The sequence below is a fragment of the Stylophora pistillata genome, chromosome 7, assembly GCF_964205215.1.
Source record: "Stylophora pistillata chromosome 7, jaStyPist1.2, whole genome shotgun sequence".
NCBI classification, from domain to species: Eukaryota; Metazoa; Cnidaria; class Anthozoa; order Scleractinia; family Pocilloporidae; genus Stylophora; species Stylophora pistillata.
In genome coordinates, this window is record NC_142525.1 from 10,809,619 (window position 1) to 10,834,815 (window position 25,197).

General features: G+C 37.7%; 2 protein-coding genes and 1 pseudogene across 2 annotated transcripts in view; all 3 read left to right on the forward strand.

Annotated features, from left to right (window-relative positions):
• The first annotated feature begins 34 nt into the window (after nt 1-34).
• On the forward strand, nt 35-3,150 carry LOC148726585 (uncharacterized; annotated as a pseudogene).
• Nucleotides 3,151-3,774: 624 nt separating this feature from the next.
• Nucleotides 3,775-9,158, forward strand: LOC148726586 (uncharacterized). Its single transcript, XM_088728833.1, has 5 exons — nt 3,775-4,014; nt 6,048-6,431; nt 7,359-7,628; nt 8,047-8,292; nt 8,806-9,158. The coding sequence occupies exons 1-5, from the start codon at nt 3,957-3,959 to the stop codon at nt 9,156-9,158; spliced, it is 1,311 nt and encodes a 436-aa protein (XP_088584959.1). The 5' UTR covers nt 3,775-3,956.
• Nucleotides 9,159-9,223: 65 nt separating this feature from the next.
• The window catches only part of LOC111334857 (tyrosine kinase receptor Cad96Ca), a 24,292-nt gene continuing 8,318 nt past the window's right edge, over nt 9,224-25,197 (forward strand). Inside the window, exons 1-23 of the mRNA XM_088728823.1 lie at nt 9,224-9,431; nt 9,951-10,220; nt 10,314-10,559; nt 11,062-11,331; nt 11,441-11,686; nt 12,512-12,781; nt 12,891-13,136; nt 13,367-13,636; nt 13,749-13,994; nt 14,513-14,782; nt 15,717-15,962; nt 16,609-16,878; nt 16,991-17,236; nt 17,775-18,044; nt 18,156-18,401; nt 18,867-19,133; nt 19,260-19,505; nt 19,798-20,055; nt 21,432-21,473; nt 22,264-22,352; nt 22,548-22,603; nt 22,941-23,119; nt 25,042-25,155. Coding sequence (XP_088584949.1) covers nt 9,224-9,431; nt 9,951-10,220; nt 10,314-10,559; nt 11,062-11,331; nt 11,441-11,686; nt 12,512-12,781; nt 12,891-13,136; nt 13,367-13,636; nt 13,749-13,994; nt 14,513-14,782; nt 15,717-15,962; nt 16,609-16,878; nt 16,991-17,236; nt 17,775-18,044; nt 18,156-18,401; nt 18,867-19,133; nt 19,260-19,505; nt 19,798-20,055; nt 21,432-21,473; nt 22,264-22,352; nt 22,548-22,603; nt 22,941-23,119; nt 25,042-25,155 — 5,071 coding nt within the window. The remainder of the gene's footprint in view (nt 9,432-9,950; nt 10,221-10,313; nt 10,560-11,061; nt 11,332-11,440; nt 11,687-12,511; nt 12,782-12,890; nt 13,137-13,366; nt 13,637-13,748; nt 13,995-14,512; nt 14,783-15,716; nt 15,963-16,608; nt 16,879-16,990; nt 17,237-17,774; nt 18,045-18,155; nt 18,402-18,866; nt 19,134-19,259; nt 19,506-19,797; nt 20,056-21,431; nt 21,474-22,263; nt 22,353-22,547; nt 22,604-22,940; nt 23,120-25,041; nt 25,156-25,197) is intronic.

A 25,197-nucleotide genomic window follows, 5' to 3' on the forward strand; every position in this document is an offset into this window, starting at 1 on the left:
TGACCAAATATGGAAGCTACCACAGGTTAAAAACATGCGCCGAGCTTTTGAAACTGACAAAGGTACGCCATTTTCATGTAAGTTTCGTTCCTATTCAGCCTATCCTTTCCGGAACCTTGTTTGTAGTTCATAACATCGAAACTCTTGTAAAGGCTTCCCTAGACTTTTATTGTTTTAACAAGCATCATAATGTCAACTATTATTGTTTGCACCATTATCATTCATTTTCAGATGGAGGCTCTGTTCGAAAGATTAAATGAAAATGTCGCTTTCCGCTACAGACCTCCTTTAAACGCCAAAGAAATAAAATAAATAGATAAGAAGTTTACCAATTTGCATAGTTGTGGAATTTGTCAACAAAACCTTTGCAAAGGATTATCACTTCAAAGTGCCATCGGTAATATCATTTTAATTTAATTTCTTACCTCGTTAATCTCTTCGGTGCTTTAATTTTCCATTTTGATTCAAAAACCGTTGCTGATAAAGCAATAAACTCATCCAAAAATCACAAAATTCTGCGAAATAGATATTTGTTTTGACAGAACGTTTTTAATTTTTTTTTGTCATATATCTATATCTATTCATTTCTATTCAAGAACACTGATTATTCAATATTCCTTTGTCATTAAAAATGGTTTGACGAGATCATTAATTCCAGTAGGAATGGATGGAATACATGTTATACAAATAAATGTTTTGTCGCATATGAAATGAACATGAAATCAAACGCTGAGTGCAAAATTGAAAAAATGGGATGGCGCTGTATTTGTTTTTCAACCTACAAGTGTTACAAGATCACGACCCTCAGTGGAGACTTTTAAAAGTCCAAATACCGTAAATAAACAAATAAAGAAGCTTTGACAGTCACCTGTACTTTTTTTAAGCCCGCAGGATGCGGCAGGGCTAGAAAGAAGTGTAGGGAAACACAGATTTCGTCTAGTGTTCATCCCTATTTCTTGAGTTTACATTTTCTTAACTTTTACGTATTCTCTTTTTTTTTCTGGTTTGTGTTTGAATACGAAATTATATCACGAGTGTTATCTGTGTTTGAGTTTTATTACCGTAAGTACTTAAATGACAGTCTAACTGAGCGTGAAAGCCTTCAAAACTCGGACAACCGATTTCGTTTACCGCCTCTGCTCACATTTAATACGTCAATAACGGTGCCTGGCATGTTTACAAACCTTTGTTTGGTTCTTCTGCTACTTGGTAGGTTTCCTTGAAACAGAAGATCGCGGAGCTGCACCAAGGCAGCGAGAAGAGTTTTGTTCGCATTATAAGAAAGAAAGAGTATAGTATTTCTGCTTCTCTTATGAAGCGTGTATTTGTCCAATTTAGCGCCGCCGTAGACCACCAAGGCCATACGTTTGATGCGCTCGAAAACGCAGTGCATGAGGTTAAGAAAAACATCATGTCGAACGTCAAGACCTGAAAGGAAAAGGCAAACATGTTTCGAGAGGAGATTAGAAAATTAGACAACATCTAGGTGTTAAGAAAGGATTATCGCAATCGCTAGACAATAATTGTCTAGCGCAGCTGAGCACGTGATCACAAAGAGGCGACAGCAAGAAAAGTAACTGTTAGAGTCCCTAAAAATGACGTGTAAGAAGAGAATAGAGCGAATCAACTTGGCTAAAGAAGAACTGGAATCTGTGGTAAAACAAATTAACCAAGCAGCTGATTTTGCGGAGAATCTGTCGCGAGAAGCTAAACTGCGGATATCATACAGAACAAATATACGTTGAGGCACAAAATTTGAAGAGCTTCGTGGAGTTGAAGTTCAGAGACATCGCTAGCCTACATTTGTTAAATTTACTGCCGCATCACAACACGGCCTGAAGCTGGGTTGTATTCACGTCACCGAGGCTAAATCAAGTCCTCTGGAAGGATTGGATCAAGGTTTCCAGGCTGGTACACGAGAAGAGTTTGTGCTGTGCTCGACGTCATCTCGAGCAGAGATAAGTGACCTGCCTGATCTTAAAGATCAAGTCAAATTCCTGATAAAACTCGTCAAAGATGTAACAAACGTGACTGTCCAAGACAAAGATGACGAAAATGTTAGGTTGATGTTTATCCCCAAAATTGCAAAGTACCTGGGGCTTCCGGTTTGAAAGTGAGGATGAATGGCGATAAACTACCTACCTGTCCCTTAACACTGCAAGTCAAAGAACGTGAACTTGTTGTGGCCGCTGAGTTGAAGTCTAAGTTTTTTCCAGGGGAAACGCTTAATGGATAATAGGAAATTGCTGTAAATACGACAGGCGAGATAGTTGTGACAGATGACAATAGCCACTGTGTTTATGTTTTTGATAATGGAAACTGTTTCTTGAAAATTGGAAGCAGGGGTAGCAATACATACGATTTCAGTTACCTTCTGGCATTCCGTTTAGAACTGGCAACAAGGTTCTAATTATAGATAGCAGCAATAATAGAATACAACGACTTAGTATTCGAATAGGAAATGTGGTGAAAAGGTTTGGACAAAACGGTAGAGAAAAAGGAGAGTTAAGCTTTCGAACAGACGTCACTGTGGATGACGAAGAGGGCATTGTTGTTACCGAGTTTGGCAATGATAGGATACAGGTGATGTCAAAGGAGGGAGAAACTATTTCCACAATTGTAAACAAAAGACTATAGAAACTATGTGGCCCATGGAACTGTATTCGCTTTAGAAACATGTTTCTCGTATTTGATGAAGGCACCAAAGCTTTTGATCAGTCAGGGACAATCTTATACCAGTTTGGCAAGGAAGGAAATCAAGTTGGACAATTTAATTGGCCGTGCGGTTTGCTTATAGGTAACTTCAAAAATCACCTGGTGTGACATTATAAGTAATCTAGTTCGACAGTTTTCGTTGGACGGTCACTTTACAGGCAAAACCATCACTCATTCATCGAAACCTACTGCAATAACAACAGCACCAGATGGGCTTATCCTTTTGAGTAGCTTTGATGAAGAAAAAAGTGTACATTTTAAAGTATACTTTTTTTTGATGACATGCCTTTATCTCTTTGAACACTGGAATATATTTGTTAATTTAAGAAACGAGGTGTTATTGATACGATGAATAACTGAATCTACAAAATAATTCGAATTTACATAACGAGCAGTTCAGAGGTTTGCTTTTTTTTAATGGAGTCTGTCTTAAGAAACCAGAGCCAGTTGCCTCTCAGGGCATTTGGTCATGTATCGAGGTCTTCTATCGTGTGTTTTATGCCCTCTTAACCCTGAACGGCTCGAAAAATAATAAATAAATTATAAATAAATAACAAACGTAAACGAAACCTAAGATCTTAATAGTGGTAATATAATTTATATCTGACCACTTGCAGCCTGAGGCTGAACTACGGGTGCAGTTTAAGGTTGAGAACAGACGTCAGCATATCAAGCGCCTCAGGCAGCCGCTTCAGTCCATCCATCTCACCTTCCCACCCATCCCACCCCAGGGGAGGACATCCATCACACAGTAATCTCGTGTGTGGGAAATTAACGTCTCCTACCCCAACACTGCAGGAGATGGGACCTTCATTTATTCGACCCTATCCGAGAAGACTAGAATATCTTACCATTCCTTGATGTTATAGAAAGGTAGCAAACTCTTCTTTATTATTTTAAGACCTTGAGTGTTGGTCCGGCCGGGACTCGAACCCTCGACCTCCCGCACAACAGTCCAGCGCACTGTCCATTGGGCTAACACGGCGATGGCTGACAGTTCAATTTCTCGTCCCACCAGCGACCTCAAATTACAAACCACGATCGCATAACTTTCCACATACCTGGCAATCCGCCTCCAGTCCTCTGATACGTGCCGGCAAAATATCAATTTATGCTAATTAGGGCTATTGCAAATGAAATGTTATCACGGCATAAGAAATTATGCCTACGACGACAAGACTCTTAATATAGACAATAATTCATCTCACATTTAGCCATTCAGCAAGCTGAAGTGGGCCAAAATGGAATCTGTTATCGTTTCGTTTTTCATCACATTCTTTTGTTTATCTCGCTATTCAGGTAAGTCATTGTCATTATCACTATCCTTTCGAGTGGATTATAGTAAGCGTTGAGTTAGAAAAGCATCAGATCAGCAAATGAATCGTTCCTCAATCATTCCTATTTGAGGGACTACAAAATAAGACGAGAAAGTTTCGCTTCTTCGCCGTGTAATGAGATCGCATGTTCATTGTTGTACAATCGATTTCATTTCAAAATCAAACAAGCAGATGATCGATTAGGTTGACAACAGCTGACAACGGAACCGAAGCCATCGAGTGACATTTTAATCCAAACTAAATTGAGTTCGCCAGAATTGTATGCTCTGAGGGACACCTTGCATCTTGGAAGTAACTGTCATATGACCATTAACATCGAACGACTCCATTTCTCAAAGATGATCCGAAAACTTTTTGTTATTAAGCTAAACCCCCAAAGTTTATGCATCAGTGCCGTAAATAGCATTGGTTCGCAATGAAAGCGCAATGAAAGTTTCCCGTCATACGATGTTTTTACCGCACCATGCTTACTTGTGAAAGTTACAAGTTTGTAAGAGAAGAAGTTCTTTGAAGGAAGGCAAAATGTTCGAAAGGTTAAACGAGGTGCACTTTTGTGAAGCGAATGTTTTCATCCGCATCAATTGTCCCTGTTATACCTCTAGGATCACAACTTGTAAAGTGCGTTTATTATACGGTTTCCCGGAATATACCAAGCCCAATTAATTAATTGTCTGTAGATATCATGAGCAGTAATGTCCTACTTTGTGCGTTGTTAGTAACTCTTGCTTTATTAGTAGCTCTGGTCGACATTCACTCTTACATTAACTGAGTGCCTGGGGCGAATTAAAGTAAACTTTCAAAGGTGATGATTCAAGCATAATTATTTTTAGTTGTTGTCACACAAAATTGCGGTTTAGTAAAACTTTGGTCATAAACGTTGTTGTAGCATAAAATGTCAAGGAGGATTGTTACTAAAACAGGAAAACACTTATTTATCTGAAACAAATCCACCCTAAACGAATTTTGAAGTCAGTCGATTGTCAGGAAATGCAGCGGAAATGAGTTTAATTTAGATTATTGTCAACAAAATAGGTTGCCCTCCGAAAAAATTGACATACGAGCGCTTTTTATAAGAGAACACCACGAAAAACTATATATCGCCGTACAGAGCGCTTGACTTTGATTGCATAGGGTTTGTTCGAAGACCTTGTTGTTCGCTTCGTGTGCCATAATGCAATGTAACTGACATTTAACATTTCGAGCGTGTTTTAGTTTGGTCTGTACTCTTCTTGACACTGACTTATTGACAACGTCATTCGTCAAGACAGTGTTGAAAATGTTGTGGACCGTGACAGATTACATATATATTATTCAACTACAATTCGTAGAGTACAAATAACACCCAAGACGAGTACAAATATCACACGGTATTTGTACTACAGAGAACCGGTTAGACAGGTCTTGCTGCATCGCGCAAGCGACGAACTAGATTGAAGTCACAAAAAGAAAATGGCGGATAACTTAAGTTATTTCTCTGACGAAGAAGAGTCGAAATGGCTGGTGAATACTGATCCAAGTTTATTAGATAAATCGAACGAAGAAAAGCAGTTAGACGACCATGAAATTTCATCATTTATCAAAGAAAATAAAAACAGCAACACGACAACGCGCCAATTAATTCCGCTTCGCATACTTCTGTCACGCACTACCCGTAAATAAATATCCGCGAAATTCGCCCGCACTAAAATAACAATTTGACGTGTTGGATAATAAATAACTTATTAGACGTTTTTTTTTAATATACTTGTGTAGTATCGCTGGCTATTTTTACTCGCTATTTCTATTTTGACACGTCCTACGGACTCGTCCAAATACGGCACAACTCGTAAAAATACTCAACAATACTACACAACAAAACGTCGAATAAGATATATCTACGCCTATTTTCAAGAACGTTGCAATTTGAAAATATTTGTGAACTAAATACACCTTTTTTTCCCGTTAAAATGTAAGTCTGCCCCTCTTCCATAACGGCTAAAAATTCTTCTGTTTAAGATTGTGGAAGTATCACATGGTATGAACCTCTACCAGTTACGACAGTATTGAGTGCCGGCGATAACCCAACTCCAGGAGAGAAAAAGCTTTTTGAAGGACATCCTGCGTCTCTAAGCTGGAACTTCAGTTTCACGTCCGTGACACTCTTTGCGGTCGCTATAAAGTTCAATACTGATACCGTTGCTTTCAGTGGACCAGAAGGACAAGCTGCAGCGGTGGAGGATGCCTTCAAGGACAGATTCAATTTCTCTTGGATTTCCCAACGATTGACTTTGGTAATCTTCAACGCGACCGCTGAGTATGATGAAAGTAATGGAGCATTTCGGTGCGAGTTGACTACTTCGGGAGGAACGTGGATCCGTAGGATTCTATTGAAAATTTTGGGTAAACTATGCTTGTATTTTCTAAAGTAGAAGAGAAAAGAAGCTTTTTTTCCTGGAAAATCTCTCCCTCCCTCTGCGTCTCAATCGGCCACGGCTTTTTTGACTAATCTTTCTTTTGTATTCCGTGATCGATGAAATGAATTAATGCGTTGAACGCTTTTCCAGTATTTCAGTAGTATGCAGGATTCTCGAAGCCGAAAGACTACAGTAATAATATTTTGTCCCTGGCGGAGCTAGAGCTTGTGTCGTATAACAAACTCGTGGGTGCGATATAATTATTTAATATCTATCTTCGAAAACTCTTTTTATTCTTGGGTGATTTCAGAACCTTGATTTAGTCGAATTTGTCAGAAAAAGAAATGGTTTTGGAGAAAAGTTTCCAGTAGGGTAATTTAATCTGTAAATTTTTAGATATATTTTAAGCACACGCTATAGATTAAAAGTTAATGAGACAGGCTAGCTTTCTTTCGCACTTCTGATGTAAAAAGTTCATTATCCTATAGTCGGGGTATTCACTTCCGTCATTTTCGCACCCATTGTAGAGTAGAGAATTGTCTATACAACAGAAACAGAAACCGATCTCTTTACAAAAACTAAAACACGTTTATAAACTCACCATGGGGGGGGGGGGGGGGAGGGGGGGGCCTAAAGAAAAATCATCTAGAGAATTCTTATTTATTGACCATATACATCTTTTTTTATCGGTTTCCACCCGGCATCCTTCAACATTTTCGGAAAATTTCATCATACCCTTTCCATTGCTTCGGTTTCTCATCTTATGAAGAGTTAAAGAGATAGTGGAGGGTCCTTATACTTATCAAGAACAGAGACCTGCAGCACCTTTCTGTACCTCTCATATCATTGCTACTAGGAAGTTAACATTTAATTAAACCAGATTTGCCATTATGGTTTGTTGGTTTTTCTTTAGATAAATCAGATGGTGTGTCTTTGAAAACGAACGCAACAAGAAACAATGGTTGCGTCGACATTTGGGTGACTTTCACTTGCAGCTTATCTGATTCCAATTTAGCGGTTCATAATTATATGCTCGTTAAGAATGGTACAGAGGTCAGTCTTAGTGAGAGTGGGACATGGATAGAAAGGATTTCACGAGGAGAAACGTTTGTCTATAAATGCGTGGCTTACCAGCAGGTTGACAATGTCACAAGCAAAAATAATGTTACTCTGACTGTGAAAGGTAAGACTGCAATAAGTTCAAAAGGGAAAAAAAGCCATTTTGGTGCATTGAGTACCCATTTAAATTTAAACCTGTTGGTTAGTTTCTTATGTAGAAGGCAGCATGATCGAGTAGTCAGCGTCTCGGACTTGGAATCCGCCGCTTCCGGGTTTAAGTCCCGCCCTGGCCACTACTTAGATTTGTTTCACGGTAGCCCCGAGTTTCAAATCCTCGGCCATGCTTGTAATATAGCCAACTGGTTTGCCTTCGGCCAGTTGGGATTCTTAACAACGTTATCTTCAATTTGAATTATCTGTTTAAGTTGTTTCGTGGAAAACCCGTAAACTAGCTTCTAGTTAAGTGTTTCTCCAAGTTAAACTGTTTATTATTATTATTATTATTATTATTATTATTATCATTTCGATCTTATTTCTTCAAGTCCCAGTTGACGTGGAGGAGATGCGGAATGTAACAGTCATGGAGGGAACACATGTGACAAAGGAGTGCAATGTGACTGCAGGGACTCCGCCCCTAACTGTTCTTTGGGAGAATGTTAAAAGTGATCAGATCATTGAGGGAAAGCTCTTAAACATCAGTAGCATCACAAGATATCAAAGAGAGTACAGATGCATTGCAAACAACAGCTGTGGAAGCAATTCTACTACCATGTTCATCGATGTGCAGTGTAAGAATGTGTTCATTACGTTTTTCTCATGACTTCGTAAACATTCCGTTCTGCAACGTTTCTTATGTGATGTTTACCAGTGTTTATGATCATATCTTTTGATCATATCTGCATGGAAAAGGCGCGTTATAGAACCAGTTGATCAGATGTGTTCTCTGAAAATGTCCCAACAATTAAAATTATTTATCAGCAAATGAATTAGCAGATAGCACTACCTCGTAATAGTTTTCCTCTGTATAAATCTGTTTGTTTTTTCTCTTAAGAATGGGAATCTACGTTTTTAAGGTTTGAAGAGTCATGAAGATTAAATTCGAAAGGAAAAAAAGGGATATGGGTACATATCGAAATAAGGAATCAGAATTTTACCATTACCCTGTCTTGGTGTCTCCCTTCCTAAGGTTGTCTTTGAGTATAGTATAGTGAGTGGGTGCCCATGCTGATTAAAGAACGAAAACTTTGCAGCAAATCTTTTTTTTATCTTATATTTTTGTTCATTGTATTTTTTTTCTTTAGATAAACCAGATAATGTCACTTTGGAAACGAACACAACAGAGTACAATGGCTGCGTCGACGTTTGGGTGACTTTCACTTGCAACTCATCTGAAGCCAATCCACCAGTTCATAATTATATGCTCCTTAAAAATGGTACAGGGGTCGGTTTTAGTGAGAGTGGGAAATGGCTAGAGAAAATATCACGAGGAGACACGTTTGTGTATAATTGCGTTGCTTATCAAAAGCTTGACAATGTCACAAGCTCAAATAGTGTTACTATGACTGTGGAAGGTAAAAGTAAAGCAGTTCATACGAAAAATCGCCTTTTTGATGAATTGAATAGCTACAGGAAGCGAGACCTGCTGGGTTTATAACTTGTTCTTTGCTTTTATTTCTTCAAGTCCCAGTTAACTTAGAGCAGATACAGAATGTAACAGTCATGGAGGGAATGGCTGTAACAAGGGAGTGCAATGTCACTGCAGGGACTCACCCCTTAACTGTTCTTTGGGAGAATGTTAAAAGTGGTCAAATCATCGAGGGAAAGCTCTTAAATATCAGTAACATCACAAGATATCAAAGAGAGTACAGATGCATTGCAAATAACAGCTGTGGAAGCAATTCTACCACCATGGTCATCGATGTGCAGTGTAAGGACCTGTTCACCACGTCCTTCTCATTACTTTGTAGTTTTTCGTTTCACCAATGTTTTCTCTTTGATGTGTGCCCGTCAATAATGGATCTTTTAAAATATAAATGGTTGCTCAGATGTGTCCTCTGAAAATGTCGCCACAATTTATATCATTAAGAAATTAACAGAAGGCACTATCTGATAGGAGTCTTTTTACTAAATATATCTAGTTTTTTTTTATGTGTCTGAGAATGTAGTTTTTAATGATTGGAGAGTCATGAACATTGGATTTGAAGGGAAAAAAGGGAAGGGATGTATTTCAAATTGACCAATTCGAAATTTTCCATACCCTTCCATTTGTTTTGGTGTCTTGTTTTCATAGTTAAATTTTGACTGAAAACATAGTAGAGGGTCGCCCTGCTTATTAAGAAACAGAAGCCTGCAGCAAATTTTTTTACCTCTTTTATTATTGCTACTAGGGAAGTAACATTTACGTTATCCTGATATATCAATATTGTTTGTTTGTTTTTTTCTTCAGATAAACCAGATACTGTCACTTTGAAGACAAACACAACAAACAACAATTCCTGCGTCGACGTTTGGGTGACTTTCGCTTGCAACTCATCTGAAGCCAATCCACCAGTTCATAATTATATGCTCCTTAAGAATGGTACAGAGGTCAGTTTTAGTGAGAATGGGATATGGATGCAAAAGATATCACGAGGAGAAACGTTTCTCTACAATTGCGTGGCTTATCAGCGGGTTGACAATGTCACGAGCACAAATAGTGTTACTATGACTGTCAAAGGTAAGACTGAAATACTTTCAAAACGAAAAATTCCCGTTTTGACGCACTAAATAACTATTTATTATAATCACTTCTTTCATTTAATACTTTAAGTCCCAGTTGGCGTGGAACAGATACAAAAAGTAACAGTCGTGGAGGGAACACATGTGACAAAGGAGTGCAATGTGACAGCAGGGACTCCTCCCTTAACTGTTCTTTGGGAGAATGTTAAAAGTGGTCACAGCATTGAGGGAAAGCTCTTGAATATCAGTAACATCACAAGATATCAAAGAGAGTACAGATGTATTGCAAACAACACTTGTGGAAGTAATTCTACCACCATGGTCATCGATGTGCAGTGTAAGTGCCTGTTCGTTATGTCTTTCCGCATTACTTGATTTTTCATTCGTTGTCACCAATGTTTGCTCTTTGAAGTTTGCCCATCTATAATGAAGTTTTTTTAAACATAACTGGTTGATTAGATGTACCCTCTAGAAATGTGGCAAAAATTTATGTTAGTAATGGTTGGCAGAAGGCGCTAGGTGGTAATAAATTTCCTCTCTCCGTGTATATGTCTATATATTTCTTTTAAAATGAGGTTTTTCGAAATTGGAGCGTCATAAGCATTGAAAGGATGTATCTTAACTTGAGCAATTAGAAGTTTACCATTCCCCTCTCTTTGTTTGAACGTCTCACTTTTTACTTAAATTGTGATTAAACACAGTAAAGGCTCTCCCTGCTTATCAAGACATAGAAGCCTGCAGCACCTTTCTAGCACCAGTTTTATCATTGGTATTAGGGAAATAGCATTTATTTTATTCTTATGTATCAATAATGTTATTTTGTTACTTTTTTTCTTCAGATAAACCAGATAATGTCACTTTGGTGACAAACGCAACAAAGAACAATGACTGCGTTGACATTTGGGTGACTTTCACTTGCAACTCATCTGAAGCCAATCCACCAGTTTATAGTTATATGCTCCTTAAGAATGGCACAGAGGTCAGTTTTAGTAAGAGTAGGACATGGCTGGAGAAAATATCACGAGGAGAAACATTTGTCTACAATTGCGTGGCTTATCAGCAGGTTGAGAATGTCACAAGCACAAATAGTGTTACTATCTCTGTGAAAGGTAAGACTAAGGCAGTCTAAAACAAAAAAAATCATATCGATGAATGAATAGCTCCAGGAAGCGAGACCTGCTGGGTTCGAAACTCGTTCTTTGCTTTTATTTCTTCAAGTCCCGGTTGTCGTGGAACAGTTAAGGGAAGTAATAGTCATGGAGGGAACATATGTGACAAAGAAGTGCAATGTGACAGCAGGGACCCCTCCCTTAAGTGTTCTTTGGAAGAATGTTAAAAGTGGTCAGATCAATGATGGAAAGCTCTTGAATATCAGTAACATCACAAGATATCAAAGAGAGTACAGATGCATTGCCAACAACAGCTGTGGAAGCAATTCTACTACCATGTTCTTCGATGTGCAGTGTAAGAACAAGTACATTACGTCGTCTATCTAATTGCTTGGTATTTTTTACTTCACCAATGTTTGTCATTTGATGTTTTTCATTAATAATGCATCTTTTGAAATAAAACTGGTTTATCCGATGCATCCTCTGAAAAGATCTCAATGACTTATATTATCATTGAGTTAACAGAAGCGCTATTTGGTGATAGTTTCCTTTAAATGTATCTGTTTTTTTTTTCATTTAAAATGTGGTTTTTAAGATTGGAGAGTCATAAGCCTTAAATGCAGATGTATCTCAAAGTGAGTGATAAGAAATTTGCCATTCCCTTGTGTTTTTTTCGGTGTCTTTTCTCTCCTAATTAACAAATGGTAAACACCACAGCGTACACTATTGAGTTATGGATGCACTTGGGAGGTTTGCTAAGCACTCAAGAAGCTAGAGTCGCTCTCGGCTATCGCCTCGAGCGACTCTTACGCTTCTTTCTTTTTGTTTTATAACATAACATTGATACATTGTAGCTAAAGAGTTCCCTTTTATTTAAAAAATCTTACGCGACCAGAAAAAGCAAGCAAGCGCGGAAAAGTAGTCTTTGCATTTGCTCACGTGAGCAGGGTACACCCATGGGCAAATGGGGGACGCTAAATTGACCAATCAGAGCGCTCGCTTTACTTTGGTTATGTTATAATTAAAGCTTTACCACACATAATAGACTTTCCCAATGCTAAGGAATCGAAGCTTGCAACACCTTTTTTGTACCACATTTATCCTAGCTACTAGGGAAGTAACTTTACTTTATTCCGGTGTATTGATATTGTTGTTTTGTTTTGTTTTGCTTTTTCCTTAGTTAAACCAGATAATGTCACTTTGGAAACGAACACAACAGAGAACAATGGCTGCGTCGACGTTTGGGTGACTTTCACTTGCAACTCATCTGAAGCCAATCCACCAGTTCATAATTATATGCTCCTTAAGAATGGTACAGAGGTCAGTTTTAGTGAGAGTGGGACGTGGCTGGAGAAAATATCACGAGGAGAAACGTTTGTCTACAATTGCGTTGCTTATCAGAAGGTTGACAATGTCACAAGCACAAATAGTTTGACTATCACTGTGAAAGGTAAGACTGAATTAGTTTAAAATTAGAAATCCCCGTTATGACGCCTTAAAGAGCTATTTGAAGTGAAACATGCTAGTCGTTCACTTATTCTTTCATTCAATACTTTAAGTCCCAGTTGGCGTGGAACAGATAAAAAAAGTAACAGTCGTGGAGGGAACACATGTGACAAAGGAGTGCAATGTGACAGCAGGGAGTCCTCCCTTAACTGTTCTCTGGGAGAATGTTAAAAGAAGTCAGATCATTGAAGGAACGCTCTTGAATATCAGTAACATCACAAGATATCAAAGAGAGTACAGATGCATTGCAAACAACAGCTGTGGAAGCAATTTTACCACCATGGTCATCGATGTGCAGTGTAAGAACTTGTTTCTTACGTCTTTCTCATTACTTCGTATTTATTCGTTTCACCAATGTTTCCTCTTTGATATTTGCCAATTAATTAACATATTTTATAGTATAAATGGTTGATTAGATATATCCTCTGAAAATGTCACCACAATTTATCTTATTAATGAATGAACAGAAGGGAAGTAACATTCACGGTATCCTGATGCATCAATATTGTTCGTTTGTTTTTTTCTTCAGATAAACCTGATAATGTCACTTTGGAGACAAACGCAACAGAGAACAATGGCTGCGTGGACATTTGGGTGACTTTCACTTGCAACTCATCTGCAGCCAATCCACCGGTTCATAATTATATGCTCTTTAAGAATGGTGCAGAGGTCAGTTTTAGTGAGAATGGGATATGGATGCAAAAGATATCCCGAGGAGAAACGTTTGTCTACAATTGCGTGGCTTATCAGCAGGTTGACAATGTCACGAGCACAAATAGTGTTACTTTGACTGTGAAAGGTAAGACTTAAATATCTTTTAAAGGAAAGATACCCAGTTGAATGTATTACATACCTATTAAAAGTGAAACCTTTTGCTTAGTTAATTAGTTATTTGAAATCATTCATTCTAGTCCCAGTTGACATGGAACAGATACGAAAACTAACAGTCATGGAGAGTGCACATGTGACAAAGGAGTGCAATGTAACAGCAGGGACTCCTCCCTTAACTGTTCTTTGGGAGAATGTTAAGAGTGGTCAGATCATTGATGGAAAGCTCTTGAATATCAGTAACATCACAAGATATCAAAGAGAGTACAGATGCATTGCAAACAACAGCTGTGGAAGCAATTCTACCACCATGGTCATCGATGTGCAGTGTAAGAATGTGTTCATTACGTGTTTCTCATCACTTCTTATATATTCGTTGTCACCAGTGTTTTCTCATGATTTAATGTTCACCCATTTATGATGTACAATTTGAAATATAAGTGGTTGATCAGGTTATCTTCTGAAAATGTCTCATCACTTTCATTATCAATGGATTAGCAGAAGGTGCTATCTGCTGGTGGTAGTTTTTCTTCAAACTATATCCGCTTTTTGATTGAAAATGTGATTTTCATGAGTGAAGAGTCATGGACATTGAAGGGATATATCTCAAACTGAGCAATTAGAAATTTACTATACGCATGCCTTTGTTTTGGTGTCTGTTTTGGTGACTTAATCTTTGAATAAACATATCAGAGGGTCCTCATGCTTAAAAATAGAAGCCTGCGGCACTTTATTTGTACCTATTTTATCATTACAACCGGGAAGTAACATCTATCTCATCCTGATGTACAAATTTTGTTGTTATTACTGTTGTTATTATTGTTGTTGTTGTTGTTGTTTTTCTCAGATAAACCAGATAATGTCACTTTGGAGACAAACACCACAAAGAACCATTATTGTGTTGACATTTGGGTGGCTTTCTCTTGCAACTCATCTGAAGCCAATCCACCAGTTCATAATTATATGCTCCTTAAGAATGGTACAGAGGTCAGTCTTAGTGAGAGTGGGACGTGGCTGGAGAAAATATCACGAGGAGAAACGTTTGTCTATAAATGCGTGGCTTATCAGCAGGTCGACAATGTCACGAGCACAAATAGTGTTATTATAACTGTCAAAGGTAAGACTAAAATATTTTCAAAACGAAATGGCCAACACTATGACAAAAGCATGCGATTTTATCTCGAGGCCCGTCATATATATAATTAAGTATTTAGGTGTGCCTTTGCATGAGGCAAGGAGTGTTGTCAATCACAGATCTAAAGCCAATCAAATGAGCTCAAATCAAATAGCACCAAGGTTATAGGCAAGGTCAGTTTTTCTCCTGGTCCTTCTCGCCTTCATTTCCATAGTGTTAACATCCGAACAGAGATTTTTGGAACTGTAGAAGAATTTTCTCGCCCCCTACCCTTGCTCCGGCCTTCTCCTCAGGCTTTCGTTGCTTTTTTATAGGTATTTGGCTTTTTGCCGATAGTCAACCCCGCATTTGCGTAAGAGACTGCGTGATGTTTATTATATCAATGTTATTGATGTCGGGTGAGATAAAAGCGTCACTATCGTGGCCAGTTTATCCCACATTAGCATTTATTATTTTGATCTCCCGTTAATCTCGTCAGCAAACTAGCGCGACGTCACGCAGAGCCTCGGTCCCGTTTCAGTAGAAACGCGTGGGTTTCGTGAAAAAAATACTTGTTTGGACACCTTGAATAGCTATTTCAAGTAAAACATGCTGCCTGTTTAATTGTCCCGGGTTCGATTCCCAGACCTGGCGTCATAAGTGGATGAAGTTTGTTGGTTCTCTACTCTGCTCCGAGAGGTTTTTTTCCGGGTACTCCGGTTTTCCCCTCTCCTCAAAAACCATCATCATTTGAATTTATTTCATTTAGAGTTTTTTGCATTTACACACGAACCCAGAAGCTCTTTAGCGTTAAACATTACCGTGTCTAAATAAAGACATTATTATTTTTATTATTATTATTACTATTATTATTATTACTATTATTTAGTTACTTCTTTAATTTTAATTTAATTCTATTTGATTTTATTTCTTCAAGTTCCAGTTGACGTAGAACAGATACGAAATGTAACAGTCACGGAGGGAACTGTTGTGACAAAGGAGTGCAATGTGACAGCAGGGACTACCCCTTTAACACTTTTTTGGGAGAATGTTCAAGGTGGTCAGATCATAGAGGGAAAGCTCTTAAATATCAGTAACATCACAAGATATCAAAGAGAGTACAGATGCATTGCGAACAACACTTGTGGAAGCAATTCTACCACCATGCTCATTGATGTACAATGTAAGAACAAGTACATTATGTCTTTCTCATTATTCCTTAAACATTTCGTTGAAGAATGTTTGTCAGGCGATGTTTGCCGTGAGAGGTTACTTTGCGTGAGGTCACATATCAGTAAGCAATTGTATGTTAGAACTAAGTCACTAAAGTAATATTCATATGTAGTTGAAAATGGACGTTTCGGGATATAATTATTTTGATCAGATATATCCTCTGAAAATGTCCCAACCATTAATATTATCAACCGATAAGTAATTTAGCATAGTGGGCCTATCTGGTGATGGTTTTCCTCTGATTGTACAGGCAGGCTGCCTTTTTCCTTAGGAGTCTCTAAAGAAAATGTGTTTTTTTGAGGTCAAGAGACTCTAGATTAAATTTGGATAAAAACAATTGAAAGGGATGCAATTAAAATGGACAATAGAGTTTTGCTTTTATCTTCCCTCTTGCCTTTGTGTCTCATTTTCTGAATGAAATATTCCAAACATATAGCCGATGGCCCCCATAATTCTTTAGGATATGAAGTTTGCAGCTCCCTCTCTGTACTTTTTACCTTATATGTCATTGCTGCAGAACCAGTGAAAAAAGAAGTTATGCACACGTGATCCATCATTATTTTATTTTTCATAATGTATTTTTGTTTCTTTATCAGTTAAACCAGATAATGTCACTTTAAAAACGAACACAACAGAGAACAATGGCTGCATCGACATTTGGGTGACTTTCACTTGCTACTCATCTGAAGCTAATCCACCAGTTCATAATTATATGTTCCTTAAGAATGGTACAGAGGTCAGTTTTAGTGAAAATGGGATATGGATGCAAAAGATATCACGAGGAGAAAAGTTTGTTTACAATTGCGTGGCTTATCAGGAGGTTGATAATGTCACGAGCACAAATAGTGTTACTATGACTGTCAAAGGTAAGACTGAAATATGTACTAAAGGAAAGATATCCATTTTCATGCATTACATATCTATTGGAAGTCACACCAGCTCGTTAGTTAATTCGTTCTTTATAAACATTCGTTCTAGTACCAGTTGACGTGGAACAGATACGAAAAGTGACAGTTATGGAGGGAACACATGTGACAAAGGAGTGCAATGTAACAGCAGGGACTCCTCCCCTAACTGTTCTTTGGGAGAATGTTAAAAGTGGTCACATCATTGAGGGAAAGCTCTTGAATATCAGTAACATCACAAGATATCAAAGAGAGTACAGATGCATTGCAAACAACAGCTGTGGAAGCAATTCTACCACCATGGTCATCGATGTGCAGTGTAAGAATGTGTTCATTACCTGTTTCTTATTATTTCTGTTTTATTCGTTGTCAGCAATGTTTTTTATTCCATGTTTACCCGTTTAGAATGTGTATTTTGAAATATAAGAGGTTTATCAGATTATCCGATGAAAATGTCTCATCACTTTTATTATTAATGGATTAGCAGAAGGATTATCTGGTGGTTGTAGTTTTTCTTTGAAATATATATATCTGTAGTTTTTATTTTAAATATATATATCCGCTTTTTGATTGAAAATGTGATTTTCATGATTGAAGAGTCATGAACATTAAAGGGATGTATGCGGCTCAAACTGAGCAATTAGAAATTTACCATACCCATGTCTTTGCTTTAGTGTCTCATTTCGTGACCTAAACTTTGACTAAACCTATCAGAGGGTCCTCATCCTTAGAAATAGAAGCCTGCGGCACTTAATTTGTACCTGTTTTATCGTTGCAACCGGGGAAGTAACATCTACCTTATCCTAACGTATCAATGTTACTGTTGTTATTGCTGTTATTGTTGTTCTTTATTTTAGATAAACCAGATAATGTCACTTTGGAAACAAACACAACAAAGAACAATTACTGTGTCGACATTTGGGTGATTTTCACTTGCAACTCAACTGAAGCCAATCCACCAGTTCATAATTATCTGCTCTTTAAGAATGGTACAGAGGTCAGTCTTAGTGAGAGTGGGACATGGCTGGAGAAAATATCACGAGGAGACACGTTCGTCTACAATTGCGTGGCTTATCAGCAGGTTGAGAATGTCACAAGCACAAATAGTGTTACTATAACTGTGAAAGGTAGGTATGTTTATTTTAAAAACGAGAAATTCCCGTTTTGACGCCTTGAATACCTATTTGAGGTGACACACACTTGTTGTTTAATTACTTTTTTAATGTTATTCCTTTAAGTCCCAGTTGACGTAGAACAAATACGGAAAGTGACAGTCATGGAGGGAACATATGTGACAAAGGAGTGCAAGGTGACAGCAGGGACTCCCCCCTTAAGTGTTCGTTGGGAGAATGTTAAACGTGGTCAGATCATTGAGGGAGAGCTCCTGAATATCAGTAAAATCACAAGATATCAAAGAGAGTACAGATGCATTGCCAACAACACTTGTGGAAGCAATTCTACCAGCATGTTCATCGACGTGCAGTGTAAGAACATGTACATTACGTCTTTCCCATCATTCCTTGACCATTGGTCACCATTGCATTCAGCAATGTATGTTATGCGGTGTTTGCTAATGTTTATTTTGAGTAGGATCACATACCTATGGGTAATTGTATAGCCTAGAATTGTATAGCGTTAGAATTGCGCAAAGTAACATTTCTAAGGGGTTGAAAGTGGTCTTTTAAGAGTCTGAGTTTTGAGGATTCGTGATCATTAAAAGTGACTAGAAACAAAAAGGAATGGATATTAAAATCAGCAATGAGAAATTTACCAGAGTCTTCGCATTGCTTTAATGTCTCATTTTCTAACTTAATTTTAACTAAAAGCAGTAGAGGAACTAAAAACCTGTAATACCTATTTTGTGCTTCATATATTATTGCCTCTAGGGAAGCATCATTTATTTAACCTGATGTGTTATTATTGTTCGTTTGTTTTTTTTTGTCTTTTAGATAAACCAGGTAATGTCACTTTGGAAACAAACGCAACATGGAAGAATAGCTGCGTCGACATTTGGGTGACTTTCACTTGCAACTCATCTGAAGCCAATCCTCCAGTTCATAATTATATGCTCCTTAAGAATGGTACAGAGGTCGGTTTTAGTGAGATTGGGACATGGCTAGAGAAAATATCACGAGACAAAACGTTTATCTACAGTTGCGTGGCTTTTCAGCTAGTTGACAATATGACAAGCACAAATAGTGTTACTGTGGCTCGAGGTAAGAGTGAAATATGTTTAATTAAAATCCAAGATCACCATATTGAAGTATTGAATAGCTTTTGAATGTGAAACCTTCTGCTGATTGTCTGCTGATTAATTACTTCTTTGAAAATATTCCCTCAAGTCCCAGTTACCGTGGAACAGATACAGAGTTTAACAGTCATCGAGGGTACAAATGTCACAAGAGAGTGCAATGCGACTGGAGGGTCTCCTCCCCCTGCTGTTTTTTGGGAGAATGTTAAAAGTGGTCGGTTTATGGCAGGAAGGCTGTTGAACATCACTCACATAACAAGATTTCAAACAGAGTACAGATGCATTGCAAATAACATTTGTGGAATGGACTCTACGACGATGTTTATTGATGTACAGTGTAAGTACACAAAGTTACGGTCTTGAGTGCAGTTTCAGCGAAGTGACTTGTGTGGTTTCTTTTTGCGGTAATTTCCCTCCATGCCTCAAAGCGATTGACGTATCTAAATATTTCTGGGGTATGGAATGGGGTGTGGTAAAACAAAGGATTTACCGCAGAAAGGAGGGAATAAGGGATAGAAAAAGGTTTTTGCTTTTGACCCAATTTACTGAAGACTGTGATTTTTGGTAGTTTTGTATACCCGTCTTCACTGAGAGTGCAACAGTTCTTTCTGTTACCTTTTCGTATCTAGATAAACCATCATCTACCCAGTCAAGCTCTATCGTTAAACTGGTGTTAGGAGAAGATAGGTCTATTGGTTGCCCTGTGGATATCGGAAACCCCCCGGCTGTCATTACGTGGTTTAAAGGAAATGATACCAATGGTACTAAAATAGCCATAACCTCAACTTTGGAGGTTCAAAGCGCCGTTCTAAGTGACGAAGGATGGTATATCTGTTTTGCAAAAAATGTCCTGGGAAATGCAACCGGCAATTTGTTGCTACTGGTTGGTAAGTTGAATTTGTAAATGTTTAAAAAAAAATTTCCAATCGCGTCTCCTACTTATGTCCACAATATTTTAAAGAAAGTCTCGCTGTTATTCTAAAGAAAATACGAGACATTAAGCAAGTGGCTTAATTAGCTTTCCCCTAACCCTCAAAGGTTTTTTAATTTTTTGTAAGGCGTGCGAGAACTGTCTCTAAATGGAAAAATGCGAAAAAAGGTCATGATATAATGAAGACAATGGCATTATCTTTCCGAAATGAATGATGTACTATTTTACGATAAATGAGATGAACTCAATTATACGGATTAACTGTATTAAGTGTGTTTAACTTGAAAAAGTGCATCTAATATTTTTTTAAAGGAAAACGCGAATTCGTTGGCTTTTGATATCAAAAAAAGAGGAAGAACACGTTAGGCTCCATATTGAAATTTATCTACACGAGAACTACACTTTAATTTTGTCACTTGGCATTTTCCCAAACGTGAATTTGATAGTCTATTGTATGATAGTCAAAGTCTGTCGTTGTTTTGAGTTTAAGACTTTGAAATTAATTTTTTCTTAGATTTTATGAACCTTTCTGTATTTCCTTACACTATTTAATGCCTTTTATAATGATCATGATAATAATCATGATAATTGTGTTCGACGTTAAGAGCACGTATACTATTCATATCGCTTCTTTCCGATTGTTGTGCGGGTTTCATGTGCCACCTTGGACTGGCTCTTCACTTACCCCGATTTCACGCAAGGGTTTTGAATCCCGCTGGTTAGTTAGCTCAATGAAGAACTGCAGGGAGACTCGCTTTGGTCTGGATGCCATGGGAAGATATTTAGATTAATACACCAAATGCAAATATGGCGTCCAATTTAAATTGCCATTGTTCTGGACTGACTAGCCTCGTCTTCACGTGGAAATACAAGAGGATTATTACATGTGTGAGAAGCTAGTCAGTCCAGAACAATGGCAACTCAAATTGGACGCCATATTTGCATTCGGTGTATTGCACGTATTTTATCGAACGGAACGAGTTACTACACTCAGAAGTGTGAGGCACGCCGCCGTTCGATATTTTTAGGTTTCATTATACACTGCCTAAACAAAAATATTCATTCTTAAGCTGTAGCGAGGGCACTTTACTAATCCACGATTATCAATATTTCTAATAGTATAATGATATTGGAAATAATAATAGTTTTAGAAAGTGCAGTTTGGTAGAACTCAGGTCCTCCCCGTTACCAGGTACGTAAGTCGAGCTTCTGACTTAGATATTGCTTCTATTATTAAGCAGTGCTATATGCTTGGTACAACGAATACACGAAATTAAAAATGTCACGTCGTCATTAAAAACCATATTTTATATTTTTTCCTATTTAATCCAGTATTACCTACAGCTGCTACCCCATCCCCTACAACTCCCACAGGTAAATGATTTTTCGTTTCTTTCTTTTTTTTTTTTTTTTTCGGAGACATTTAAAACTAATTGATTGAAATGGAACGTACGTTGATTTCACCAACTGAATCTTAGTAAGAGGTACAGAGTGGATTGAGTAACGCCCTTATATGAAAGGATCCGTGAGTTAGCGTCCGCCTGCCCACTCGTAACCAGTAATTGCATAGACTGCTCAATACATATCAAAACTGGAAAAATTATTTGCAAAATTTTGTGTATTCCGATAATGCCTCTCCCCTTGTGTAAACATATGCGATTATGAGAATCTTGTTAAAGGTCATTCAAAAGATCTTTATAAGCTACACTTTATCTAATGGAAGGATTGCCAAAATTAACGAAGACACAGACACAGAAAAATATTCTTTATCTGTCTAAGAACTTTGTTAGATTTTGCAATATGCTGAGCTGGCTATCTTCGAACAAAGATTTACTAATTTTGTCGTAAACTATAAATTTCGTACGGGACACAGTGGTATAAAATATGAGAAACTATTTCAGCATTATTCTATTGAGACGTTTCCTAATCAATATAAAAAAAATTGAGATAAAAACGAATCATAACGTTTACCTGTTTAAAATCGAATTAAAGTCTTGAAATAAAGACTTCTCTCGAACCCAGTAGCGCATTCTGTCCGAAGGACTGTTTCAATTCGACAATGTTCAAGCTGAACTTTGTTGGATAGAACTACTTTTCAGTAGCTTCTCTGAATTAAGGGTCTTCATGCCTTTTGTAATAGTAAAAGGACGTGGCTCTTCTTTAGCTTCAGAAATCACAGAAGTTTACCTGACGGTAACAATACAGGAGAACTGTAGCAAACGTTCAGAAGTTGCTGCGAGATTTCCAGATGTGGTGAGAAAATCTACTTGAACTATATGATGATATTCATGGGACACTGCCAAAAAGAGGAAACGTAATCAAATTGTTCATGAAAGTAAACCATTTTTTATTTCTGATAAAGAGATGCATTTTTAACGCCCTTCATTAATGTAAGAAGCATTGGAACATACCTGTTTTTCCGGCTTATATTCTCATACATCCTTTTAGGCTTGTCAAGTTGCCCTTAGCTTTGGCTGCTTATCCGCCAATAGCATACACACCAGGTAAGATAGAGCTCTTTTCTTACAATAAACCACAGAAACGCTTACCCAAATTTGTGTTCTAGAGAGATCTTAAGCTCGACTTCGCGTGTTTTTGCTTTTAAGCTGTCTTTGGTGATGAAGAATAATCATGGTTTGACAAATGTATTATGTGACGGACAGCTGTTGATTGACATCAGATTCATTCTATCGAGCTTTATTAGTCATTGAAGGAAAGAAAACTTCTAATGAAAAAACTTAATACATTTTCAGGATTGAATGTAGTCACTGGGGTATAAAGGTTGTGACTTTTAAACTGGTGTTCTAGTTTTTTTATGTACTCTTCTGTGTCCTTCTCAAGGTGTGGCAGTGTTGTTCTCGACTTCATGATGAAGCTCAATCAAAGCGTAGTTGTCAGCCATGTTTTGACTTTCCTGTCGGATGCTGCTAGGAAAGACAAATTCGGAGTTTTTAAAGTCGATCCAGCCTCAATAAAACAAGTTTTGATACCCACAGATGGCTTGGACAGCCCAACACAAGGTAAACAATACAAAATAATTGTCTAAGACCAAGCTGAAATGAGCAAATATGGAGACCGTGATTGGATCTCAGTGAATTCCTTTAGCTGAAAAAAGCAACGAGTGTTTAATGTGAAATGCGCAAAACGATTTGAGAAGGGGCTGGGACAGACAGAACAAATCAGTCATTCTCATCCAGATTATTAAAAGTACTCTGTATCATCTCAAAATGCTTCGTGATAAGGTGATCTTATAATTATTATCGAGGAGGAGACAAACTGAATTTCATTACCATGAAATCCTAGGAGTAAGATTTCATAATATTAATTACAGGTGTCTTCGAAAATGATGGACTTTTTCTATTTGTTTTCCACATATATTTTATCAGCTCCTCATTTTTTTTAGGGATATGTCGTCATGTTAATGTTGTTGTTTTTGTTCGATAAATAAGTTGCTAGTCATCGGATCCTTGCGTTTTCACAAAGATTTTTGGGAGCGCCACCGGGCAAACATTGCAGCACGCTAAAGAGAAATGTATGACGAAAAGCAGTTGCGATGTGCAAAAGAAAGATTTTTGAGAGAGATCAACGCTTTTTTGCCGTAGTTTTACCATAGATGAATTAAGATAATTGAATACATGGTAGGTGTAAGTCTTGGTTGGAATTACCCGAAATATGTTATAAAATATACCGTTAAGCTCTTTCCTTGCGTGAGGTCTATTGTGAAATCGTCATCGCGGAAAGGTCTTGACTTACTACAAAGTTAGCCATAAATGGCCAGAAAATAACTCATTTAAGTTTTATCAGTTATATTTATGTATGCATAGCCTGTATTCATACTTGTCGACGTATTAAATAAACAACTTACGGCGTCTACAAATATACCTCCGCAAGGGAGAAAAATCGTTGCCAGCGTGATGGAAATGTTCTTTAGCCAAGCTGTTGCTCTTTGAAACGATGGAATAAGCGATGAAAAACACGAGGAAACTCCTTGGTCAAGCGATAGTTTGTTTGAGAAAATTCCAAACGTTTCTGAGCTGCCACTTCTCTCCTCGAGTTCCTTTTAGGGAAAGGCAAGATCAGGGGAAGTCCTGCAGAAACTGTAGACGTCTATTCAGTTGTGGCATCGCTCCTTAAGCGACCTATTTGTACATAATCACCTCGTGGAAGAAAAGATTCACTTTGATTCCGATCATTAACGCTGGTTCGTTCTTGCAGATATAGATAAGAACAAAATAAGCAAAGTAGGTGTTAAATCAATTTAATGTATCACGATAATATTTAATGCTCAAGCACACCATTTCAATCTCCTGCTGTTTCAAGGTAGCTCTTTCAGCGCTCTTTGGCATTACCAAGCCCAGAAAATAGCTAGAGGTACACCTAACGTATTTAAACAGAACTGAAAAGGTTTTAATGAGTTGTTCCTTGGCGAGTCATACACAATATTTGTTAGTTTCACAATAAACCTTGCGCACGGAGAAACGTTACGTTTTTCGGTCGACTTTGCTACATATTTCGTGGTTGTTCTAACTACACCTTACGCATCCCTTGCATCGGTGTGATCCGAAGCAATTTCTGATTGAAAAGCGGCGAAAAAGCGACCTTTCCCAAAAACTGTTTTTTTAGAATTTGAAACTGCTTTTCGCCATACATTTTTTCTAGCGGGCTGCGATGTTTGCCCCGAGGCGATCCTGAAAATCTTTAGGCAAACACAAGGATCCGATTGTCCACAACTCATTCATTGAACACAGTTTTTTTTCAAAAATGCTACAGCTAGAGTAGCGCCAGATGTTTTCCTAATACATTTACCTGGCCAATTAGAGTGCGTATTTTATGATCACAGACCTAAGCCGCGTAATGAGGAAAGTGTATCGGTCAGAATCATCACAAACCTTGTTTGAATGTTCCTTTATTAAAATTTCTAATAAAAAGCCAATCATTTTAGGTCCTGAGGAATCTAACTGTCCCTGTAACGACGTCTTGTTAAAAGCCATAATTGGGGTTCTTGTCTTCATCATCTTTCTTCCATTAGTTTACATAGTTTGGCTACACAGGAAAGGTAAGCAACAATTCATTATTTTTGTTTAAGCGTTTGACTGCC

Bases quoted from the DNA above. Each gene is read 5' to 3' on its own strand.
- LOC148726586 (XM_088728833.1), top strand. From the start codon at position 3,957: ATGGAATCTGTTATCGTTTCGTTTTTCATCACATTCTTTTGTTTATCT. The intron at 4,015-6,047 runs GTAAGTCATTGT...CTTCTGTTTAAG, and splicing joins TTGTTTATCTCGCTATTCAG to ATTGTGGAAGTATCACATGG. The intron at 6,432-7,358 runs GTAAACTATGCT...GTTTTTCTTTAG, and splicing joins GATTCTATTGAAAATTTTGG to ATAAATCAGATGGTGTGTCT.